The sequence below is a fragment of the Phocoena phocoena genome, chromosome 11 (genome assembly GCF_963924675.1).
Source record: "Phocoena phocoena chromosome 11, mPhoPho1.1, whole genome shotgun sequence".
Taxonomy (NCBI): Eukaryota; Metazoa; Chordata; class Mammalia; order Artiodactyla; family Phocoenidae; genus Phocoena; species Phocoena phocoena.
In genome coordinates this window covers 16,253,135-16,277,433 of record NC_089229.1, presented here as the reverse complement: position 1 = coordinate 16,277,433, position 24,299 = coordinate 16,253,135, and the positions used below count along the sequence as shown (strand labels likewise).

The following is a 24,299-nucleotide window of genomic DNA, read 5'->3' as shown; positions in this document are numbered from 1 at the left end:
AGGGCCCCAGAATGTTCTATGCCAGCCCCCTCGTTTTACAGATGAGGAAACCGAGTCCCAGGGAGATTAAAGTACAGGCCCAAGTTCACGAAGCTAACAGCAGTACTGGAACGGCAACAAGGGTCCTGATTCCCACGCCACTCCTGGATATATCATACCCTGGGTGGGGATTCCTAACCAAATTCCAAACCACAGCTAGCAGCAGGACTGAAACTGCCACCCAAAAAAAAAGGGTTTAAATTCACATTTACATGTGAGGCAGGCCCCAGCACAGCGAAGTCCCCAGAACTGCTGCCTTATTAATAAACTGAGATGGGGGCATGGGGCGGAGGTGACAGCCACGCCTAAGCATGCTGGCCATTTAGGACCCGTTTCACAGCACGATGTGTGATTTCATTTCCATCTGACGCCAGGGGGCTGTCCTCACACAGACCTGCTGGGGACACTTTTCAGTCCAATTCAGTCCGATCCTTGTTCCAATATCTGAAGCCTGATTTGATATCACACGTGAGTAGGCATACCTGAGCGGTTCTTCTCCCATTATTTCTTAATTCACTGAAAACATTGCTTTTAAATATTAACTTCAGGCGGCCACTGAATCACTGACCTTGGGAACCAATGAAAAAGGGACACAAAAGACCGAAGAAACATTAGCTTTCCAAAGGGAAAGGAAATTAGCCAACTGAGTTTAGCTGATCCAGGTAAGCAGAACAAAGAAAAAAAAAAAAGTTTTTTAATTTCTTAAGATGGTAGGATACATAGAACACACACACACAAATTAAAGGGCATGGCTTTAAATTTTATATTTTAACCATGGGTGATTTTAAAGATAAGTGAAAGAGAAGAGTCCTCAGAGGTTATTTTTATACGGACAGAATCCCTCTTAGGTGAAAAACGGGCATATAGCAATTAGAGCACAAAGACGGATCAGAGAGGGAAGAGATATGGGGACATATGTATATGTATAACTGATTCACTTTGTTATAAAGCAGAAACTAACACACCATTGTAAAGCAATTATACTCTAATAAAGATGTTAAAAAAAAAAAAAAAAAAGACGGATCAGACAGGGAAGGAATAAGAGCCCCGGCTGCAGTCTGTCCCCGCCCCCACCCCCAGAGGCCTCATTCGTCACCTCCTCACAAGCAGCAGCTTCTTTTCCTTCCAGGAGAAGCTCTCAGCTCTCAGTGTCCATTATCCCTGCTCCACAGCCCCTCTCCCCCCGCTGGACCCCCCCATCGCCCTCCACTCCCCCACCATCCTCTCCCCAGCCCCCGGCACAATCCATTTGGATGCTTGTCAGCCCGCTAATTACCGCCCGGCCAACCTGCTACCAGGGATGTTGTCACAGAAGCACCTCCAGCTACAGAGGCACAGCCCCCACCCAGCTCTGCCAGCCCCCAAAGCGCATGCTCAGTCCCAGGTGGAACTTTCCTGCCACCCCATCAGGCCGGCTGCCTCCATGGGCCTCACCCACACCCATCACTCAGTGCCTACCCTCAGGGAGGTTGGGGCAGGGGTCCTTGGTCACTACAGGGACTTAAGGAGCAGCCTGGGTGTGTCCACGCCCCTGGACATTTGTGCTTGTCATTTCCTCTGCCCGGATCCCCCCACACCCTACTGTCTGCAACTAACTTCTCCAACTGACCCCCTCCTCCGCACCCACCCCCTGCAATGAGCCCCCGGAACGCACATATAGGTCCCCTTTCCTAACCTTGCTCACCATTACTTACAGGCTTCATTCACACAGAGACCGTTTCTGTTTTATTCATTGCAACATCTCCAGTGCCTGGCAGGTAACTGGTGTTCTGTATACGCCAATGAGCTGTGGCTGACATGGTCCCCAAGTATTAAGAAGGAACTTTATGAAACCATACAACAATAATAGGGCATCTGATTCCACCCAACCCAGCCTCCAGCCCCCTGCCACTGCGTCTTCTTTGACCTGGCTAAACTCTCAAGTGTTGAATCCCTGCTTGTCCCAAAATCATTGAGCCTCAACGTGCTCATCTTTAAAATGGAGCAATAATAGTGCCCACTCCAGAAAAGCTGGGAGAGAATTCACGACAACAGCTGGTGGTAATCATGATAATTCCCAGTTATCAAGCCCTTACTGTGTGCCGGGCACTGGGCACCATCCTGTTAAACCTCTCAACAGCTCATTCATGAAATTCTTACTAAAAGAGTATTTCTGCTTTCTCAGTGAATTTAAACTGAGTCTGAGGAAGATGAAGTAACTTGCCCTAGGGCACACAACTAATGAACAGGAGAGCTGGGTCTCGCTAAACCCAAAGACCACACTCTGAAGCTCGGTACCAACACTGACGAAGCAAGTAACACAGTGCCTGGCGTTTAGTGGGTGTCTATAAAGAAGGCTGAATCGGAGTCTCCGGAGATGCAGGTGCCACCAAAGCCACACCGCACCGCCTTGCCCCCACCCTAAGTCTTTTCTTATTCAAATCAGTCCCATCTTCAAAAGCACATCCACTGGTGTTTCTTGCTGCTCTCTGCAGGGCCAGGCAACACAGCTGAACAAAAGACAGAATCAGACCAGAGGGTCTGGGAAGCACATCCCTAAAATGATGCAACAGTGAGTCATTCTCCAGCAAGCAATCCTGGGAAATCTGCTCTAGATAAGGTACCGATCAAGATCCTGCAAATCATGGACCTACCCTTCAAGTTGCTTACAATCCCATGGTGAGGGCAATGGACAGGCTCTCCCTGCCCTGAACCCATTCATCCTTCTACTAGTAGGAGCACCCTGACATTGCACTGGGGCCCACCCCTACCCCACTGTTAAAAGAGACTGACAGTCAAGATACTGCACCCTCCTCATGCCAATGGGTAGACACATGACCTACAGTTTGGCCAAGGAGATGCTCTTCCTAAGACTCTGAGACCCTTCCCAGCAAAGTGTTCTTTTGTGAGATCACAGGCAGAAACTGATGTAGAACTCCTTCCAGGCCTCATTCCCCCATTTCCACCCCCAAGTCTCCCTCATGCTCCTAAGAGGAGAACTGAGTCTCACTTTGCCCAGAGTATGAATTTTCCCATCCCTGACAAGAGCCAGGAGAGAATCTCCCCTGTCCTCTTTGCTCACTCATGTCATGTGCCTTACACTCCATCATCCCCTCCATAAGATGGGCCTCTGACTACTTCACTTGACTGGTACTAGTTGAAATACCGTCTTCAGGACCCATCCAGATTAATTCTTACAATAATTTCCTCTCTCACCCCGATAAAGACATAGTAAATTATTGTGGAATTTGGCCTTTTTTTCTGGCTGATTGGGGGTTCAGTCAGGTTGTTTTGACCAATCTTGCAAGAAAGGTACAGGAAGTCCAACGATATTCCCTGACAAATAATGTTCTACCCTATAAAATATTACCAGGTGTTATAAACTGAATTGTCTTCCCCTCCCCCCAGCAAATTCAAATGTTGAAGCCCTAACCCTCAATGTGACTATTTGGAGGCAGGGCCTTTAAGGAGGTGACTACGGTTGAATGAGGTCATAAGGGTGGGGTCCTGATCGAACAGGACTGAAGTCCTTGGAGGGAGAGGAAGAGACCCCAGGAGCACGTGCTCACTGAGGAAAAGCCATGTGAGGCCACAGGGAGAAGGCAGCCATTTGCAAGCCAGGAGGAGAGGTCTCACCAGAAACCAGCCCTGCCGGCACCTTTATCTTTGACTTCCAGCCTCCAGAACTGTGAGAAAATTAATTTCTGTCATTTAAGCCACATAGGCCACGGTATTGTTCCAGCAGCCCAAGCAGACTAATATGCCAGTCGTTGTCTGCACTACCTAAATCACAGTCCACACATCATATAAGAGGGGGAGTCAGTCACGGTCAATACCCGGAACAGGAAGCAGAGACGGCAGGCACTACCTAAATCACAGTCCACACATAATATAACAAGAGGGGGAGTCAGTCACGGTCAATACCCGGAACAGGAAGCAGAGACGGCAGGCACTACCCACACATAATATAACAAGTGGGGGAGTCAGTCACAGTCAATACCCGGAACAGGAAGCAGAGACGGCAGGCACTACCTAAATCACAGTCCACACATAATATAACAAGAGAGGGAGTCAGTCACGGTCAATACCCGGAACAGGAAACAGAGACGGCAGGTACTACCTAAATCACGGCAGGTACTACCTAAATCACAGTCAACACATAAGATAAGAGTGGGAGTCATTCACGGTCAATACCCGGAATAGGAAGCAGAGACGGCAGGTACTACCTAAATCACAGTCAACACATAATATAACAAGAGAGGGAGTCAGTCACGGTCAATACCCGGAACAGGAAACAGAGACGGCAGGTACTACCTAAATCACAGTCAACACATAATATAAGAGGGGGAGTCAGTCACGGTCAATACCCGGAACAGGAAGCAGAGATGGCAGGTACTAACTAAATCACAGTCAACACATAACATAACAAGAGGGGGAGTCATTCACGGTCAATACCCGGAATAGGAAGCAGAGACGGCAGGTACTACCTAAATCACAGTCAACACATAATATAAGAGGGGGAGTCAGTCACGGTCAATACCCGGAACAGGAAGCAGAGACGGCAGGTACTACCTAAATCAAAGTCAACACATAATATAACAAGAGGGAGAGTCATTCACGGTCAATACCCGGAACAGGAAGCAAAGACGGCAGGTACTACCTAAATCACAGTCCACACATGATATAAGAGGGGGAGTCATTCACGGTCAATACCCGGAACAGGAAGCAGAGACGGCAGGTACTACCTAAATCACAGTCCACACATGATATAAGAGGGGGAGTCATTCACGGTCAATACCCGGAATCGGATGCAGAGACGGCAGGTACTACCTAAATCACAGTCAACACACAATCTAAAAGTGAGAGTAATTCACGGTCAATACCCAGAATAGGAAGCAGAGACGGCAGGATAGGAACCCTCATTCACCCCTGCGTCCCCAACAAGTAGGGAAGAGTCCGGTCCCATAACAGACATTCAATAAACACATGTTGAGTTGAACTGAATCAAACATGCTGAATCCCATCAGTCATAATTTTTATAAGAATGTTCACCCAGGGCTTCCCTGGTGGTGCAGTGGTTGAGAGTCCACCTGCCGATGCAGGGGACACGGGTTCGTGTCCCGGTCCGGGAAGATCCCATATGCCGTGGAGCGGCTAGGCCCGTGAGCCATGGCCGCTGAGCCTGCGCGTCCGGAGCCTGTGCTCCGCAGCGGGAGAGGCCCGCATACCGCCAAAAAAAAACCAAAAAAACAAAAAAAGAATGTTCACTCATCCACCCACTACCACCAACCTGGGCCAAAATCTACAAGTTGCTGACGTCAGATTCCCAATTCCACTCTGGTCCACGTTCACTCTATACTTGCGGGTGAGACCGCAAACCCGTGTATGCAATACCAAGGTGTGTATGTATACATTGCCATGTATACAGTGCCATCTCACTTTATTTTACTCTCCCTACCATCCGTGAGACAAATTACTTATTTTGCAGGAGAAAGAAACTGATCCTGCAGAAAGGAACTCTCTGAGTCCCCACAGGTCATAAAGGCAACACCCCAAGTTCCAACCCAGGTACTTGGATTCTGTGGCCAATACTACTTCCACTGGGCCACACCTGTTTCCAAGTGTCGTGAAATCCATGCAACCACGGGGTAAAGGAGAAACACCCCAAGTCCTGGCACTGTGATGCTTCTTTGCTCCATTGTTTAAACCCTGGGGAGAACTAGCTCAGATATCAGACTGTTCAAATGTCGTGGGCGATCTGGCTGGGGAGCTAATCAGAGCAATTTGAGTGCACGGCTAAACGAGGACACCCCTTCCTGGACCAAGCCCTGCCTTTATGGCAACACTTCATAAGAACCATTCCCTTACAATACAACTGTCAAATCCAGCAACCGCAGGCCAGAAACATCCCAGCTGAACCCCGCCAAGCTGCTTTCTGATGTACTGTACACACAAATACCAATATTCCCCAGATGTTCTCCATGTAAAACATTTGGTTTGAGACACAGCCCTCCTTTCCCCAAAACTCTTACATTTGTTTAATGGACTCATACAGTTCAGCTAAAATATCCTGGAGCAGACATCTGAAGCCAGCCAGGCTCTGATGCAAGCATCCCATCTGCAGAAAAGAAGAACAAGTAAATAAGACGGTCCTCCCCAAGATTTATGCTCCCTGCATCTTTAAGCAGGTCATAAAATGTAAGCTATGTACGGATAATAATGCAAGTTGCTTTCAAGTGTGTTTCTGAGTCCATCTCGGTACTAATCTAAGACTGATGTTCAAAAGGGCAGTGGGTCTGGCTGGCATGCTAAGGAGGAGGCCACATTCTGTTTCTTACTCCCTCAGAAAAGAAGTTTAAAAAATCTGTCACTTGAGCAACCTAGATGATTGAGGTGAAGGTAGGTTTTCTCTTGGTTTTAGTTTTCCAAATATAGCCATAGCTCCTTTATTCCAAAGTCACTTGTCCCTCCGGAACACAGGTAAGATGTGGCAAAATGGGAAATGGACTGGACCTTGAATCAAGAGATTCCGCTCAGCCACATACTAACTGAGTGAGCCTGGCCAGGCCAACTCTCCCCAGAATGGCTCATTCTTTTACAAGAGAAAACAGAATCTCATTAGGTTCATTGTCAGGGCCCATTCAGCTCTGAAGACTGTATGAGAAAGGAAACGAACTCTTAGAAAAGCCACCCCAAGAAATGGCATAGAATCCATCCACTGAGCCCCTGAAGATGGTCACCCAATGTTTTCCTGCTAACATAATTCTAACAAGCTTGTCATGGCAAAGCTGTAGAGAAGTGGAAATATGGAACTAGAAAGCCACTAGAGACAGCCTCCCTGGTGGAATCAAGACGGGACGACTGGCTTTTACCTTTCGTCTTTAACTTTTCTGTGTCTTGTGAGTTTTCAGTATTGAGCATGCATTATTTTTGCTAGAGGGAAAAGAAAAATGTTATCATTTAAAAGGGTCACAAAAAGGCATGGAAGCTGATGAAGGAGCAGATAGACAAACTATAAATAGCAGACATGAGAACTCCAAAATACAGTACTGAGAACCATTTAGAAGTTCCCCAAAAGACTTTGAGAAAAGGTTTAACTACCTTCAAGGTACTTTGTTTTAAGAAAGCAAGAAAGTGTGCATCCAACTGAGAAAGATTTCCATAAGAAATGGCTACAATTTTTTAAAAGATTGGCTTGTAAATAAGCGAGCTTCAGTTACCTGGAAAACTATATTTAGAGCTCTCTATTATAACCTTTTAGTATTTCCACTTAACCAATGCATCAGATTAACAAGAATTCTCCACTTTCTTGACTGGGCTCATGTCACGTTGAACCCTAGGGGCCGCTGGGCTGCTCTCTGCTTCTCCCACCCTCTTCTGTTTTACTAGCCAACTCCCCACCACCATCCCAGCCAAGCCAACTGCCCCAATATGGCAGCTCCTATAGTCCACGGAGCACCTCATCCTTCCAAAACGCCAGCGAATCATGGTATAATTGTAACTTCCTCCATTTGAGGATAACGATCCCCAGATTCATCACTGCCAAGAAAAGGCAAAATGCAATGAGACAACATACAAAAAATGCCCAATACTGTCCAACATACAGTACATACTGCAAAGCCCCTTTTTAAATTATTATTATTAACAAATAGGCCACATGCAGAAATGTGTGTAAGAACCCTGCAGCGAGACCTTCAAAATACGAGGTTGAGAGGATGGTGTCAGAGGGCAAAGTGAGACAGAGCTTGGGAGAAAAGGAACAGCTGTAGCCTCTTTTGAAAGAGGACATTTCGGGTCACCCCAGTAAAAGAAGTCCTTCCAAATGTACTTCTGTAACCCCCAGGGAATCGATTTTGCAGGACGGAATTATTTCCCTGAAATAAATAGACACACAAAAGTCACCACAACTGGAGCCTAACAAGAAAACAAGCCAGCTGCTGATTTACAAGCAGCCTCTGATGCAACAGAGCAAAAGGTCCGCGGCTCAGGTCCAGTGGGATGGCTCTGGACACACCAGCCCTCCGTGGAGGAAGCACACTGGGAGCCACATAGGGGAGGGGCCTCACCTTGCTGTGGGCAAGGTCCCAGGTGCACCAGGCATGGATGGGACACCTTCAGGAGTGCAGACCCTTGGGCCTCTGTCATCACCATGCTCCACCATGGTCTCAGCTCCAGCCGTGCACCCAAGCGTCTGTTTAAAGATGGTGATGCCCGGGCCCCACCCGCAGAGAGCTGCTAAAAGGTCCCTATAGGTGATTCTAATGCTCCGCCGGGACTGAGAACAAGCGGTGTAGCCGGAAGAGCCCACAGAGGGGTCAGACAGACCTGAGTTTTTAACTCTGGCGCTACCTTGCTTACTTGAGCAAATCAGTTACCCTTTCTGAGCATCAACTTTTTTAACTGCAAAGTGGGAATAACGGTCCCTTCATGACAGAGCTGCTGTGAAATAAGATGATGCACGTAAACGGCCTCATGGAGGGCGATTATTCTACAAATGTTCTCTCCTCTCCCTTCGCTCCCCTTCTTTCAAGGTTCTCCCAGGTGGGTCAGGAGTTCTGGGCATCTCCCGACTCTAAGGGGCTTCCTGCCTTGCTAGGTGGGAGAAAAAAGGACGGGAGGGAGGCACATCTTTTTTTTTTTTTTTTTTTTTTTTTTTTTTTTTTTGCGGTACGCGGGCCTCTTACTGCTGTGGTCTCTCCAGACGCACAGGCTCAGCGGCCATGGCTCACAGGCCCAGCCGCTCCGCGGCATGTGGGATCTTCGCGGACCGGGGCACTAACCCACGTCCCCTGCATTAGCAGGCAGACTCTCAATCACTGCGCCACCAGGGAAGCCCAGGGAGGCACATCTTTCCTTATGTTGGATGCCCCCCATCACACACTCAGAACCCCTACTGGGGAAGTAGGCATATTATTCTACAACAAAACTACGCAAAGAATGGAGAGTCACAAGCAGCAAAATGAGGGAACACCTAGCTTGTAAGATTTGCTTTGCTTTTCCTGGCGCGAGGAAGACCTAACCTGGGTGTGACACTTTCTCGGGAAGTCCCTGCCCCTGCCTCTGTCTCTCCTGTTAGCCGCAAGCCCCTGCACCTGGCAGCACAGGGGTGAGGTATAGTAGGCCCAAGGGAATGTCTGAATTTGTTATGCTCTTTGAGGCCAGGGATGGGCATTTGTAGATCAACAGAGCTCCTAAGGCCCACACGTGTTAGTCCCCTAAACAGGCATTTCCTAAATATACCTGACTCTGATTCTGAGCAACTGGCAGAAAAGGACATAAAGGCACATTCGGCATTTTGCGGGGGCAGCAGCTCAAGGTCCAGTGACAGAGAAGCAGCCCTGCAGCACTTCCACGCTGGCATTCCCATCCAAGTAGTGCAGACTTGGGCCAGTGACTTAATTTTCTGTGCCTCAGTTTATCCACTGTAAAATGGGGATGATAACGCTGTGCATCCCTTAGGGTTACCATGAGGATGAACTAGGTCAGTGATTCAACGTGCTTAGACTACCGCCTGGCACAATTCCTGCTATGTAATTGTTTGCTATTATTATTACTCCATGGGAAAATAACAGGCAAAGAGACCTCAAACTGCGGTTCCAATATAAAGGCGTGGGGTCTTAGGGCCCTCCAGTTACCACAAAAGAAGGTGTGGACTGAAGAAGGTGGGGGGGTATATCCTCAGATGAATACAATGAGCTTTCCATTACTGTGTTTCCCAAGGACAGACCATGGACCAACCCCATCACCTTCCCTTGTGTTATCTGGTTAAAATGCTGAAGATTCCCAGGTCTCCCTAAGTCGCACCCCAGCCCTGCTGGACCAGGCTCTCTGGGGTGGGTGCCAAAGATGGTGCATTTTAACTGGCACACCCAGGAGATTCCCATGTCCCCACAAATCTAAGAGCCCTTAGACTGGCTAAGCTCATTAACTAGAGGGTCATGTCCATTTGCCCACCATCACAGCCTGAGAGGCTTGCACATAGTACGTGCTCAACAAATATCAGATGAATCCATTCCAGAGTTACAACTCAATAAGTGGTCAGTCAGTTGTTTTGAAGGTGGCAGGCACATGCAAAGCAATGCTAAATCAGACAGACAACTTCATGCATTTATTCTAAAAATCTTCACCGTGCTTACTGTATACCAGGCACTGTTCTAGACACTGGAGATGCAGAGAAGGTGATGAACAAGGTTGTTTAGAGATAATTAAAATGGTGACAAGTGCTGTGAACGGAGCTAATAAAGCAAGGAAACGGGTGGAGCATGTCCCTGCTGTCATTAAACTCGGCCTCTAGAGCAGCGCCACCCTTTAGAACTTTCTATGATAATGGAAATGATCTTTCCTGCATTGTCGGATGGTTGCCACCAGCCCCATAGGGTTATCCAGCACTTAACACGTGGCTAGTATGCCCAAGGAACTTAAGTTTTTAATTTTATTTCACTGTAATTAATGTTAACTTTAATAGGCACGTGTGTCCACATGAAACAGCACAGGTCTAGGGGCGGAAAGAGATTAGTAGACTGGAAATTATAACACAAGGCACTCAGTGCTATGAGGGTGAGGGAGGTGGGTAGAGCACCATGTGTTATCAAATGCCTCTCACCCAATTACCAGATGCCCTAACGTTCTCTGGCTCTGGGGATTGAAAGAACAAGGTGAGGTACAAGGCATTGTACTTGGGCTGGAATTTTTATAGGCCATGAGCAGTTGGAAGTGGTATGCAGCCCGGCCAAGCCCCAGAGACTGTGGTTCAAGAACACACCACCATCCACAAAGCCTGCCCACAGCTGCCAGAGAGATCTCTCTCTTCCCCGTCATTCCGCTGATGGTCATTTTGTCCTTGGCTACAACGTCCCACTGGGCCCTGCATGGATTTTACGAGATTTCTTCGCTTCAAGCATAAGCACGGATACAAGCCTCCTAAATTCCACCGGAAAATTGGTGGCTAATCCAAACATTTCATAAAATTAGAGCTCATTGTGGGGCTGAAAGGAATTCAGACTGTGCCGCCACCAGAGAAATGCAAAATATTTGTTATAATTTTTTCCTTCATGAGCTGCTTCAAGCAGCAAGTGCTTTTTCAGCTTGAAGTTAAAGGAGGCGCTGGGGCGGCGGGGGGAAAGAATGGGAGAGTTTTTGTTTTTGTTTTGTTTTCTCTGCGGTTTGCAAAAAGTATCACCAGATGATGAAAAATCGAGGAATCCTGCTGACTCCCTAGTCCCTCGGCTAGCGGAGATGATAAACCTTCCCCATCTCGGCTGCACCTTGCCTTTATAAAGATGGTGTTTTTCTTGGAAAATGGTACAGCTGCTCCTTAATTTTCTTCTTAGGCTTTAGCCCCAGAATTTTTTCTAGGCTGAGATTTCATCAGCGAGAGAGAGACGGCAATCATTCATTCAGGCACGCATGCAGGCATGTCACCAATACTGATTTGCCAGGCACCATGCTAGCACTTGAGATAACACCAGTAGACAAAACTGGTGAAAATCCATGCCCTGGAAGAGCCTGCCTTCCAGTGAAAGAGGACAAACAAGGGAGGAGTTGGTGACGGCCACTTGCAATTTGGAGACAAGACCTGAAGACTCACCAAATGCAGAAACTGGATGGGGCTGGAAAGTAAGCTCCAAATCAGTCCCAGAACTCTCATCTCACAGAGAAATTAGCTGAAGTCATAGAAGAGGCGTAATTCGCCCCAGGTCACACAGCTCAAGTTGTGGCAATGGTGGGGCTGGCCCCCAAGCCTCCTGACAACATCCCCAGACTCCTAACACTCCACAGCCATTCCACAAACACGAAGTGCCTTCTTCTTGTGAACCAGGCACAGGGAGGACATAAATGAGTAAGACACGGAATAACTGGCTTCATGGAACCAAGTTCCTCCAGCTGCTATTTTCACAAACCTGGACACAACTTCTCTGAGCGGTAAGTCTGGGTTCAGTGGGAGTCCACCCCACAGCGTGTGGGTGAAGGACCAAAGAAGGAAGCTGCAGAAGCCTCCAAGGATCCGTGCCCATGAGAGGCCATGGAGCCCAACGATTACAACCTTGACCCTGAAGTCAGACAGCCCAGCCCTAGATGTGGGCTCTGTGACTTTGGGCAAGTCTTGTGACCTCTCTAAGCCTCTCCTTCCTGGTCTGCAAAATGAACGTACTAATAATACAGGCTCAAAGGAGAGGTAGCATGTAAAGTAGTTAGAACAGTGCCTGGCTCACACCCGCCACTCAATAAATGTTTCCTGCTATTACAACCGTTAGGGAAAGGATCCTCCTTCCGCTCTGGACCATCCTACACATTCAAGAAGGTGGATACGACTCAGTGGAGATTTCCACTTCATTCCTCCCCTCTCCAGGATTTCTGCCACGAGCTGCCTGCACACCCACTCACACACTGGTTCCTTCCCTAAGCATTCCATTTGATTCTGCCTGGGAAACAGATATCAATTAACCACAAGGAAGATGCAAAGCGGGGTTCTCCCTGGAGCAGGTGCATCACTGCCCTGCCTTTCCACCCAAATACATTCACGTGCTGGGCTCTGAGCTCACCAGATCAACCCGAGTATCAGCCTCTCCCCTCCCACGGCTTCTGCTAGTTGGAGAAATAATTCACTTTCTAATCTACCGAGAGCTAGACAAGGTAGTAGTGTTACATCAAGGACCACTGAGAGCTTCTCAAAGTTTGCTGTCTTCTCTTATAATTGATACTGAGAAAATCATGGGTGCATAATGAATGTACTTGATGTAAAGGGATGAAATTCTAAGAGACTAAAGTACACACAAAAGAAATACAATAGGGAATCGGTGTCCTTAAATGGACCAGCAAGGAGGGGTAAGCGTTGACCACAAAGGCTGGGGATCTAGAAATGACAAGGGGCAGCTGCACGTTCTAGAACCAAGAGGTGGCTGAGCTCCTTTGGGGCAGAGGCTGTTCCCTGTTGCCGTTGCCCAGCCCCACCCCACCCCACCACACCACCTCCCTGGTGCCCACACAGGGCCTGGCACAGCGGTGGAGCTCAGCAAGTATTTGAATAAATGTGTTTAAACGTGCAACCTGGGAGAGGCAGAAGGAAAAATGACAGTTATTTCTACTCCTCCTTGGAAGCCGTCTAGGGTCGTAGCCGAGAGCTCAGGCAGATGTGAATTTCATTCCTGCCATCATCCCCCGGTCACAAATAGCGTGTCCCTGGGCCTCAGCTCCCTCTGCAGTAAAATGGGGGTTGTGAGAGCATCTCTCTCATCGGGACGAGGGGTGTCTAAGAACGACCGGGAAGTCAGCGAGATGATGCAGGCAACACACTCACCCCAAGGCCTGGTGAATATAAAGCGCTCCACAGAGGTGAGCTTGATAGAGTGATTTCATCTTTAAGGATGAAAGACTAGTAAACACACCGGTCAATTCTTCCTTTTAAGTGAGGATGCCAAAAACATGCCTTCCACTGGGGAGAGGGCCCCTCTTAGTCTTCTCCTCCTGCCTGGAGTCTTGCCTCCACCCACCTGTCCCCGGGTAGAAGGAGCTCCCTGGATGCTGAACACCCCCCACCCCCCACCCCCCACACACCCCGTCGATGCTAAAAGCACTGGGAGACCCAAATGCACAACGGAGAGCAGAGGCAGCCACAGGCCTCCAGCCTCACTGGGACCAAAAGCAAAGTCCCCTAAACTCGAAGTAGCTAAGGAATGAGTGAAGATCCCTCCAAGCAACCCAGCAGGATATGAGTTTGCCTTCCTCTGAATCCCAAATAATAACAGCTAATTTTTATTGAGAACTGGCTACATGTCGGGCACAGTTCTCGGCACTGTCCCTGACAACCCAGGAGGCAGGGTCTATTATCATCCCACTTTATAGATGAGAAAACTGATTCGCTTCTTTGAAAATGAGAACGGTCTAACTCACATAGAGCCTAGGCCAGAACTCACTTCACAGACATGCTTATAAAGCGATGTCTGCCTTGAGCTGAATGGAAATGCGGACTCTCCTTACACTTGACAAAGCCTGCACCTAACAATCTGAAAAAGGTTTTGGGAGCTGAAGATACCTCCCCTTCCCGCAACAAGACCTCCTGCCAAAAACCAGGCAGTAGGATATGAAGTCTGCATTTCACCAGTTGCGTTCAGCGAATCCCAGGATTCTCTTCCTATGCGCTGGCAGGGACCTTGGAGAGCATTTTGTCTTGGCCCCTAGATTTACAGGTGAAGAAAGGGGCTTCAACACCTGGGCACCTACTCTGTGATGTCCTGTGTCCAGGCTGCCCAAGGTACAAAGACAGCTGAGACCCCATCCTGCCTTTCCCAAGAGGGCTCCTTCCAGGGATAACATTCTCTGTGGGCCACACACTTTTCTAAGAACTTGACGTACAACTCATTTATCCTCACAACCACTCCCATTTCACAGATGAAGAAACCGAGTCCAGCTGACCATCTCAAATTTACACAGGAGGTTGGAGCAGGGTCTCAAACCCAGGCGCTCAGAACCAGCTCACACTCCCTTTGGAGTCCTGGATTGGATCGTCCACTTCCCTTCCACCTTCCTGTGAGTGTCATTGGCAGCTGGGGTGAATCATACACGAGCTGAGCCCAACTCACAATGAAATGACAACAGCCAGCAAGGATTCCTTCCAACCTGCACCCATCAGCTGCTTGTGTGGCTTTCGAGCCACGTGAGCTACAAGGAGCATGACACCAGCGAGAGGGAATTGGGGACTTAAGGAAACACTGACAACGCAGCAGCTCCCTTTTTTTAAACTCCCTTTGGCCACAGAGTTGCAAGTTGCGCCCTGAGCCATCTGGACACCGCCCTTCCCCTCCCCTTCCAGGGAAGGAGGGAACCTACCACAGCAGCCTCTTAGCACCCTCCCACTGGAAATATCCAGCTGCCTCTCAATACCTCTAATGAAAGTAAGCAAAGTGGCATTCTTTTCTCGAGTTTAAAAGGCAAATCACGATGGTGTTTTTTCCAGACATACATTAAACTCCGCACTCCAGCCGGTTTACAATTCCTTAAGTACTTGATTTACAGCCCAGGGAGAAAATGTTTTGAAAATCTTGCAAATGCATTTCGTGTCTCCAGCTTGCCTGCTCTGCAGAGCTGATCACCAGGGATTCTCAGATGGGGGGCGGGCGACTCCCGGAAGTGTGGGAGTGACCCAAGGAGGCCACAGAGCTCCAAAGAACCACGGGGAGCAGCCACCAGGGGTGGGAACCGGCTTCCCTCCTCCTCCCTCCAGCCGTTCAGAGCCACAATGGAGACGCACCTGGCCGCGCTGGGCCCTCCACCGCGGTCCACCTGGTGGTAAGGAGAGGGGTGACCCAGAGCAGGGTCACCCAAGGGCCCTTCCCCACCTTCTCAGGACTGCTGGTGCACTCTCGATGCAGCTGTTCATTCGTGCATTCATTCATCCATTCATTCATTCTTACTGAACACCTACTGTATGCCTGGCACCCGGCTACAGGCCAGGATGCTGTGGTCAGACAGTGACCCTGCTTCCCTTCTAAAGGGGGAGGAAGGGGAAGCTGTATACAGACAAAGCATCAAACCCACGAGCTCTGAAGGAAACCGACACAGGGCCAAGACAGGAGGACAAGGGAGTGAGAGTTTGGACAGCCAGTCAGGACCTGAAGGATGTGGCAGATTCAGAGTTTAAGTCCTCAGCAACCCATGGGAGGGTTTAAAGCAGGGACAGCCACGACCTGGTATAAGAAGGCCACCAGGTGCTCGACGCTAGTACTTCTCAACAAAGTAGTAATACCAGCTCTGGTTTTCAAGATACTATGCACAGGATCTGCGTTGCAAGCTTCCAAATCCTACTGCTCATGGCAATCGCACTTGGTCGGATATTGGTCGCCACATTTTCAAGATGAGAAAACAAAAGCTCAGAGGAAATGTGCGGCTTGCCCAGGATCCTCCAGCTGCCGAGCCGCAGGGAGGCAAAGGAACCCAAGTCTGCCTGATTGTACAGCCATGATTTCTTTCTCCTCATTTATATACTCCCTTGCATCATTCTCAGACTCCTCCAGATGCGTTCATGACACGCCCCAACTAAGTTCTCGGGACCTCGATGGCAGGTCATATTCTGCTCTGAAACTTCCCACTGTCCTGGACACTTTAGGAAGCCCTCATGAAATACACCCGGTTTACTGCCAGATTGAAAGGAAAAGGGGTACCAACCCCAGCGGAGGATGTGTGCTCATCACGGGGAATCTTCAGCCCAGCCCCGGTTTAACATGCAGTTAACAGCTTACCGGAGAGCCTCGCCGTGAAGTCAACATCTGGCTGCTTCTGGACCATTTCCAGAGAATTTTATCAATACAGCCAGACTCCACTCACGGTGGGTCATCTGGCCCAGCCCCTCCTGTGCCGGGGCCTGGGATCTTCTCATTCCTGCGCTGTACAGTGGCGTCTGGGCCAGCGGAATGATAAATGCATTCTGCTTTAAAGCAGATACTTCACAAATCATAACTTACAGACGCTCCAGGACTTTCATGTGGGAAAGACAAATGAGACTTAGGCTGTCTGACTCCAGAGCCACTGAGGACAGGAAGCCACAGCCAGGAAGGCTCTCTCCCCCCTAACAAGCGCATGAGCAAATGTAACAGAAAGAGAATTCGTGCAGGGAAGGGTCTGCCTGGCTTTGCAGACTCTGCTACGTAACCCGCCATTCATTTCCAGCCATTGTCTTTCCTTGCCCACAAATCGGAAAGCTCCTTGAGGTTGGGGGTGGTGACCTCCAGCCTCCACAGCTCCTAAAACAGTCCCTCGCTCACTGTACTCACTGTGTTCCCTTCTGTGCCGCCCCAGAAGCCTTTGCGCAGGACCTACCATGTGCCCGGCACACTGCTAGGCACAGACAGTAGGTCCAAGACACCTCAACTCAATCCTTATCTCCTGCGGCTTCCCAGGAGGAAGTGAGATCAGACGTCCTGGAGTGGGGTGGGTGCATTTCTGTCTGCAGGCCGGGAAGTGAACCAGCTGACCTCCCGAGGCCCCCTAGGGATTCCAGAACCTGAGGCTGCTGAAGGCGCAAAGAACAAAGTGTGCGCCCAGGAGGAGAGCTCTCTGACCTGCTTCATTAAAACAGACCCGTGGCCCAACAAGCAGAGGTCTCTCTCCCCCAGCACCGTGCTCAGCCTGATCTTCTCATAGCTCAACTCCTGCGAAAACCTCCAGGCTGGCTCCCTGCTCCAAGCCGGCACACCAGACCCATGGGTTCGGAGCCCCCGCTGCGATCAGCGCCCAGCTCAGCCCACCTAGAGGAAGGGAGCTGGCCAAGGTCTCCGCATTCACGCTGCCTGGGTCCAGACCCTGGCTCTGCCGCTACGTGTGACCCTGGCAATCAGCGAAGCCCTCCGTCTCTTCATCTGGGAAATGAAACGATTGCAGGATTGTCACGAGAATTAAATTAGTTAAATGGACCTGGCACGTTAGAAGCACTCAAGAAGAATTAGCCGCTATTATTATCATTATTATTATTAAATGGTATTATTATTCCCCCCATCCCATATCACCAACCTTGCCTCCCACTATGTCCCAGCATACACCCTGCATTCCAAGAGATCTGGTCTGCTCACCCTGGAATCTGCCCTCTGCCCGAAAGCTTCCATATTTCAGTCTTCGGAAACCCAAATCAAGGGTCATCTTCAACAGCCCTTGCCCTCCCTAATCCTACAGTACGCCCTCTCTCTATACCCTTCCTGAACGACAAGAAACCCCCCCAGGAGAAGAACCTCCCCATGGCTAATCTTCTGGCACATGAGTGAAACACCGCACCCAAATCCAGAGGTCACTTCCTGTGCATCAAAAAGAAGGTTTTCCATTTCACCAGCAGCAATGGGTCTCAACATAGATAAACCTGTCTGACACTGCCTAGCTATTTGATCCTGGGCAAGCTACTTAACCTCCCCAAGTACTGTTTTCCCCACTGGTTAAATGGGTCTAACAAGAGTGCGCACCTCTTAGGAGCGTGGTGACGATCAGAAAATGTCTGTAAAGCACTTAGCACAGTGTGACACACCACAAACTCTCAAGAGTATCCGCTGGTGGGCTTCCCTGGTGGCGCAGTGGCTGAGAGTCCGCCTGCCGATGCAGGGGATACGGGTTCGTGCCCCGGTCCGGGAAGATCCCACATGCCGCGGAGCGGCTGGGCCCATGAGCCATGGCCGCTGAGGCTGCGCGTCCGGAGCCTGTGCTCCGCAACGGGAGAGGCCACAACAGTGGGAGGCCCACGTACCACAAAAAAAAAGTATCTGCTGGTAGTAATAACAGCGGCAGCAGCAGCAATACAGGAGGGGGTGTTCCTGTCTAGCACGGAACTCAATTTAATGAACTGTTCTTCGATGAGCTACATTCCAACTTGAAAATCTCCAGAAGTAATCAATTCCTGTATAGAAGAGGTACCCATGGCCTAGCAACTGCTCACTCTGTCTATTCCACTAGACTGAAAGTTCCTCGGGTCTTATCCATGTGGATGTCCCAGAATTTAACATGGTGAGAAGCATATGGGAGATGGTAATAAATCTTTGTTGAACTGAGCAGAATTAGTTCAATAGCTGTAAGTACATTTCATCTTTGCTACTAGATTATAAGCTCTTTAAGAGTGAGGCTCGTGTCTTGCTCCAGGAAAGATTTATTAAATGAGTGATGGAAAAATAGCAAACTAAGAATCAGGTTTCTTAGACCCAGCCCAGTCACTCACCAGCTGTGCAACCTCAGAAAAGTCACTTAACAATTCTGTGCCTTATTTTTCCCACCTCAAGGATGAGAAGTTTGGACCACGTGTCTGCCAAAGTCCCTTACTCCCTGAAACTGGGTTTGGGCCTTAGCTGCAACATGGCACCTCAGCCACCATGCGTATGACAGCCACGCGCAGGCCAGCTTACTAATTTGCATCCCCGATCTGCAATGTTCCAGCACCAGGATATCAATAACTTTGGGCCAGTGCTTAAAACACCCGTTTTTAGTCAAATCAGTTCCTTTGCTGGGCAAGGATGCCCCATCACCCATGCACCATGGCAAACTGGGAGCACGATTTGCCCGCCAGCCCTGCCACTCCCATGCCAGACCCCTCCCGGAGACCTGCTACCTGCTCACACCATGTCACGTACTGCTCACAGGAGCTAACCTGGTGCAGAGGGAGAGTTGAACTTAGCCCTTGACGGTGAGGCGATCGCATAACACCTCTCCCCAAAACGTTGTTTGTTTTTGCCCTTGAATTTTTTGGCAATGCTCTGTGCAGCCTGAGGGTCCAGGGAGTTTGGCTCAAAGAAAATGCCATGTTATAACATTGGGGCTCACTACACAGCCCTGCCTGAAACTGTATCAAAACAAAAGTTGTGCAATAAACAAAGCCCAAATTCAAGGCCTTAGCAATGTGTTCAGATCCTATCAGAATCTGGCTGACTGTCATGGCTTCCTATGTGTACACTTCCCTAATTAACCTGAAAAGTTGATGATTTCTCCTTCCTCTCTCTGAGTGTCCAATGCAACTGTCCAATGCATCATGCCTCTCTGATGGTCTTAAAATCTAAATGAAAGTCCAAGTGATATGAGAAAAAACATCCTTTAAAAGAGGAAAGTAAATTTGCTAATTTCCCTTTTTGAGGTTTTCTATAGGTTATTTTATTCAATTCTCACAACTAGTCCATGAAGTTGGTACTATATTAGCCCATTTGACAGATGAGGAAGTGGAGGTTTCTGAAAGTTACATAGCTTGCCAAAAGTCACAAGGGTAGTCAGGGATCAGTCAGGACTTGAACGTAAGCCAGGACTCTTAGCCCTTCTGCAAGAGTGCCTCCTTTGTGGGGCTTGTTAATCTCTGGAAGAAGCCACTTTGAGTCCTTTCTCGTGGACATGCTCTGGCAGCAGCAGCAAGACTACATTTGGGATGAAGAGGGGAAGATGCCTGGACCACGCAGAGGGCTGGACTAGCCAACTCCAAGTTCCAGACTCTGCAACTCTCTACGGAACTGCCTTTCACGGAGCGCTGATGCTACGTGGTATTTTGCTTGATTCAGAAGGTCCTTGCAGACGTGCAATGAAAAGCCACAACATTCTTACTCTTAAACACTTCTCTGTCTCAGGGGGGCTGATTTCACAGCATCTCATGGAGCCTGACACCCAGCACCCGATTTCCGCCACTCGCATTGGCAAAGGAGCTGAAAGTCACAGCTCCTCTTGGGAAGTGCTCTGAAGGGCGTGGGTACAAATGAAAATAAAACATCACTTCACAATTCTACCCAAAGGCCTAAAAGGTAGAAATGAGACAGCGTGCTCTGAATTCTCCTAAACCGCACCCCAAAAGCGAATTGTGGATGTTTAGTGCATCCTTAGAACCAGAAGAAAACTCCAAGTTCACACTTCAGATGAAAATTCCTTGCTGCTCTTGACAGCTTCTGAGTCACCAAGCACTGTACAGGCAAGAACAACTTGCTGACCAATTTTTTTGATGTTTGTTTTATTTTCTGTCCAGTCAGGCACAGGGAATTTTCCACCTGACAATTCCTGTTTCTCACTTAAGTTCTGACACCATCTGTGAGCAGTGTGCTCAGCAGGGGAAGGACTTGAGGCCAAGGAAGCCTTCCCTTCACCCAACCTCGGTTTTCCCATCTGCTTAATGCAGGGTTTTCACCAGATGATTTTGCTAACATCCTAAGTTTATCTATCAAGTAGAAAGCAGTCTGGGGATTGCCAGTTTCTGGATGTGTATATGCTACCAGATTCAAAATCTTTGCATAATTTTTGAGTAAAACATGAGATGGAGCTGAAATGAATAGCACAATGGGAAACTGAACGAGGACTGGACAATACCAGAGCAGGACTCAAATCTTGCGGCTGCGAAATGAGCCTCTTCCGTTCTCAGGGCGCCCCCTCGTGGCCACTCGAGTAAATCCCGACGGAATACTCAGAGTTTCTGCAAATAAAGGGAAAGACACCCACCAAAAGAGAAAGGCAGGCTCCCGTCTACTGATGCAATCCCTTTCACTCTACCCTAGTCCGTGGATCAGACAGCAAGACAAATACCTGAGGCCCCGGTGAAGCTCGGAAAGATGTCTGCCATAAGACAAGCTTTCACTCTTGCAGTTAGTGGCAGCTCCCCAGGTTTCTGGTATCTGTGTCCCCTCACAAATCCCAGACACACCCTTACCACTCAACCCCTCACAAGCTCACATCCTCAACCTGCAGCTCCAACTGCGTCTGGTTTTCATTACTTCGCTTTCCAACTTCCCAGCGCGATTCTTCAACAGCTATTAAGACAACATGAGCAAGGAGCTAGGCTTAGTTTTTGCTTATTCAACATCCAGCCTGGGGAATATCACCTCAGACAAAAAGCATGAATGAAGCGCACGTTTCTCAGCCTCCTCTTCCACAGACCTGCAAGTGTGCTCCTCAAAGGTCATCTTTACAACCATCTCCTCTTGAAATTTTTCAACCTACAAAAATGGCACCTGCCCTCTCAATGACTTGCTTGCTATGGCATTTGTTGATAGACGACAGCTTAAAAATACAAGGTACAATCTCTCAAATTTCCAATTAACCTATAACAGACTTTTTTTAGGCTATAGGATAAAGCCATATCAACCCAAAGAGTGAAGCCTAGAATGAGGGAGTTACCCAGGTAACCAAATATTTGAGAATTGGGGGGCTGAACTTTCTGACTGATGCCCCATTTTGTCCACAGAACTGTCCCTGCAAAGATGCAAAAGAAAAATACTGACATGAACCTACCACTTCATCCGACAGTCCATTTTGCTTTTTCCCTATGGTCATTTGTTAAGTTTATAATCAACCTGGGACCTGAAACAGCCCCCAAAAGTGTACACAAGGAGTCCCATCATTAGTTCCTGACTTTGGCCCCAAATCGATTAAAATCCATCTGATATGCTGCAAATCAAAGAACCATGTTAATTTCGTGCCACACACCACACAAAATCTTTCTGCAACAGTCAGTCACTTTGAACCCAAACCTCCAGCCACAAGCAGTGTGGATTTCAAGGGCCCGTTCTGCAGAAAGGAAAATGACAACACACCGAGGTTGGGACAATGCAGAGACCCCAAGGCACTCCAGGCGCTACTTGGGGCTGTGTAAATGGTCTTGGGACCCTGGCAGGGTTTCAGCTGTCACAAAGAGTGGGGGTGGCTGGGGCAGACCCCTTAAGCAATGTAGTAGCCCTGCAGCTAATGCAACTGAGTCTGCAACTCAACGTCCGTGTGGCTGTCCATGCCCTAGGCATTTCAGTCCTCCCAGAAGCCAGCAACAAACTGTCACAACCCTCAGGCATGCAGCAGCCTTTACTTTTGTCCCCTAACCTTCTCTCTTAAAAACAGGCAGGAGTGCGTCCTCCCTTGCAGTGACAGCAGCATCGCGGTAACGGGGAGTGGGAGGATGCAGGGGAGGGGGGTCTCATTCATCTACAGGACATGGGGCTTGGGGGACCAGCTCCGAGCTGAGTTTGTGGTTCTGTCTGGAGTTAAAGCAATAAGGCATTCCAGGGAATGAATGCGTGCCCGCGAGGGAGACCCCAACGGTCCCGACGTTGCAAAGTGTTTGCAAATCATAAACACTACTTTGCTGATGGGATCAAAACCCCCAAAATATGCGCAGACAGGATGTAACAAGTGTTTCGGGAGAAAGACACGCCTGAGCCACGGGGAGCTGGGGGGAGAGTGAGGAATCTGTCTGGGGGTTCCCGGGAAGCCCCCTCTCGGACAAGAGACCCTCCTCTGCGCCCCAGACCCCGCCGCGCGCGCGCTGGGTCCCCAGCCGCGTCTAGCCCGAGCCCCCCGGGTTTCCCCCCAACTCACCACTCGGCCCGAAAACCTCTCGGTGGCCCTCTTGACTTTGCCGTAGGTGCCTTTGCCCAGAGTCTCCTGCAGCTCGTAGCGGTGTTTCAAGTTGTGCTTGTGGTGATGCCGCTTCACCCCGTGCGGCTTCCTGGGCTCCGGGGCCGCCGCCGCGGGGGCTGCTGTCGCCCCCGCCCCCGCCTCCGGGGGAGAGCCCGGAGCCCCCGGCCCCAAGTCCGGGCAGTCCCCGGCCGCGGGCGCAGCGGCCCCCTCCATGTCCGAACGCGGGGCGAGCCGGGCAGGAGAGGGCAGGACAGGGCACGGCGCTCGCGGTGTCTGGGTCCCCGCCGAGGGAAACCTGGGCGCGCTCAAGGTCGCCCCCGCAGCATTGGGTAGGCGGCCGGCTCCCGCCCGGGCTGCGGCTGGGTCACTGGCGGCGGCCGGGACCGCACATCTGGCGCCCCCGGCGCGCACGATCCGCGCACCGCCCACCAGCCGCGGCGAGCTGCGGCGCGTCGGGCGAGGTGGCGGCGGTGGCGGGGGAGGCGGTGGTGTTCGCAGGAGGGAGGGGAGAGGGGTGGCTCCGAGCGCAGGAGGGGGAGTGTTATGTGGGGCGCCGCGCCCCCGGACCCCTCCCCGGGAGGACGCGCAGACGGGGCGGGGGCGGAGGCGGCGAGCGCGGGCCGGCCCCGGGGGAGGGGGGCGAGGGGCGAGGGGCGGGGCGGCCGGGGCTTCCCCCACCTCCCGGGACCCGGGGCCACCCCGAGCTGGGAGGGGGACGGGTGCGTGTCGCGACTCGCCCTTTGTGCCGCGCCGCCTAGGCCGCGGCGGCGGCGGCCGGCGGGCTTTGTCCTCGCTCGGCCGGGACGGAGACAGGGGAGTCCCAGCCCGGGCGACCCCTCCCCGGGCTCGCCCGCCGCAACTACCGCGGGCCCTCCGCCGCCGCCGCCGCCACCGCCACAGCCTCCTCCGACTCCTGCTCCGGCCGCTCGGCCTCCCTTCCTGCTCGCGCCCTGGCGGCGGCGGCGGCGGCGGCTCGCCGAGCCCCGGGGCCGGGCAGGCGAGAGCGCTCGGAGCCGAGGGCCGCCGGGACCCTCTCGCGATCCGGCCGGGGGCGCCGCGGGCTCGGGCGCCCCTTCATTTTCTTTTGGGTGTCGCCGCGGCCGCCAGGCCGGAGACGGGGGAGAGGCTGGGGGAGGGGAGCAGCGCGGGTGTTGGGTTACAGGCGGTGAGTCACGGCCACCCCGGCCCAGCCGCGGTGCGCACCCCCTCCGCCCCACCGGGGCTGGCACCCCCGCCTCGCAGACCCCCGCCGCGGCAGCGGAAGGGCTGCTCGCCCCGGGCAGCTGCGCGCCCCCGAAAACCCCAAGAGGGGCGCGCTGAGCCCGGCGCCGCGCCCTCCCCGAAGAAAGGCGGAGTCGGGGAGGGAGGGAGGCTAAGAGGCTGAATCTGGGGCCCGCCGCCGCACTGCCGCCCTCCGACACCATCTAGAGAGAGCAGGGCGACGGCTG

At 50.8% G+C, this 24,299-nt stretch overlaps 1 protein-coding gene across 1 annotated transcript in view; it reads right to left on the bottom strand.

Annotated features, from left to right (window-relative positions):
• NUAK1 (NUAK family kinase 1) overlaps positions 1–23,296 on the bottom strand; it is a 67,002-nt gene extending 43,706 nt beyond the window's left edge. The window contains exon 1 of the mRNA XM_065887751.1: positions 22,810–23,296. Within this exon, the coding sequence (XP_065743823.1) occupies positions 22,810–23,064 (255 nt within the window). The 5' untranslated portion in view covers positions 23,065–23,296. The remainder of the gene's footprint in view (positions 1–22,809) is intronic.
• Positions 23,297–24,299: the final 1,003 nt, after the last annotated feature.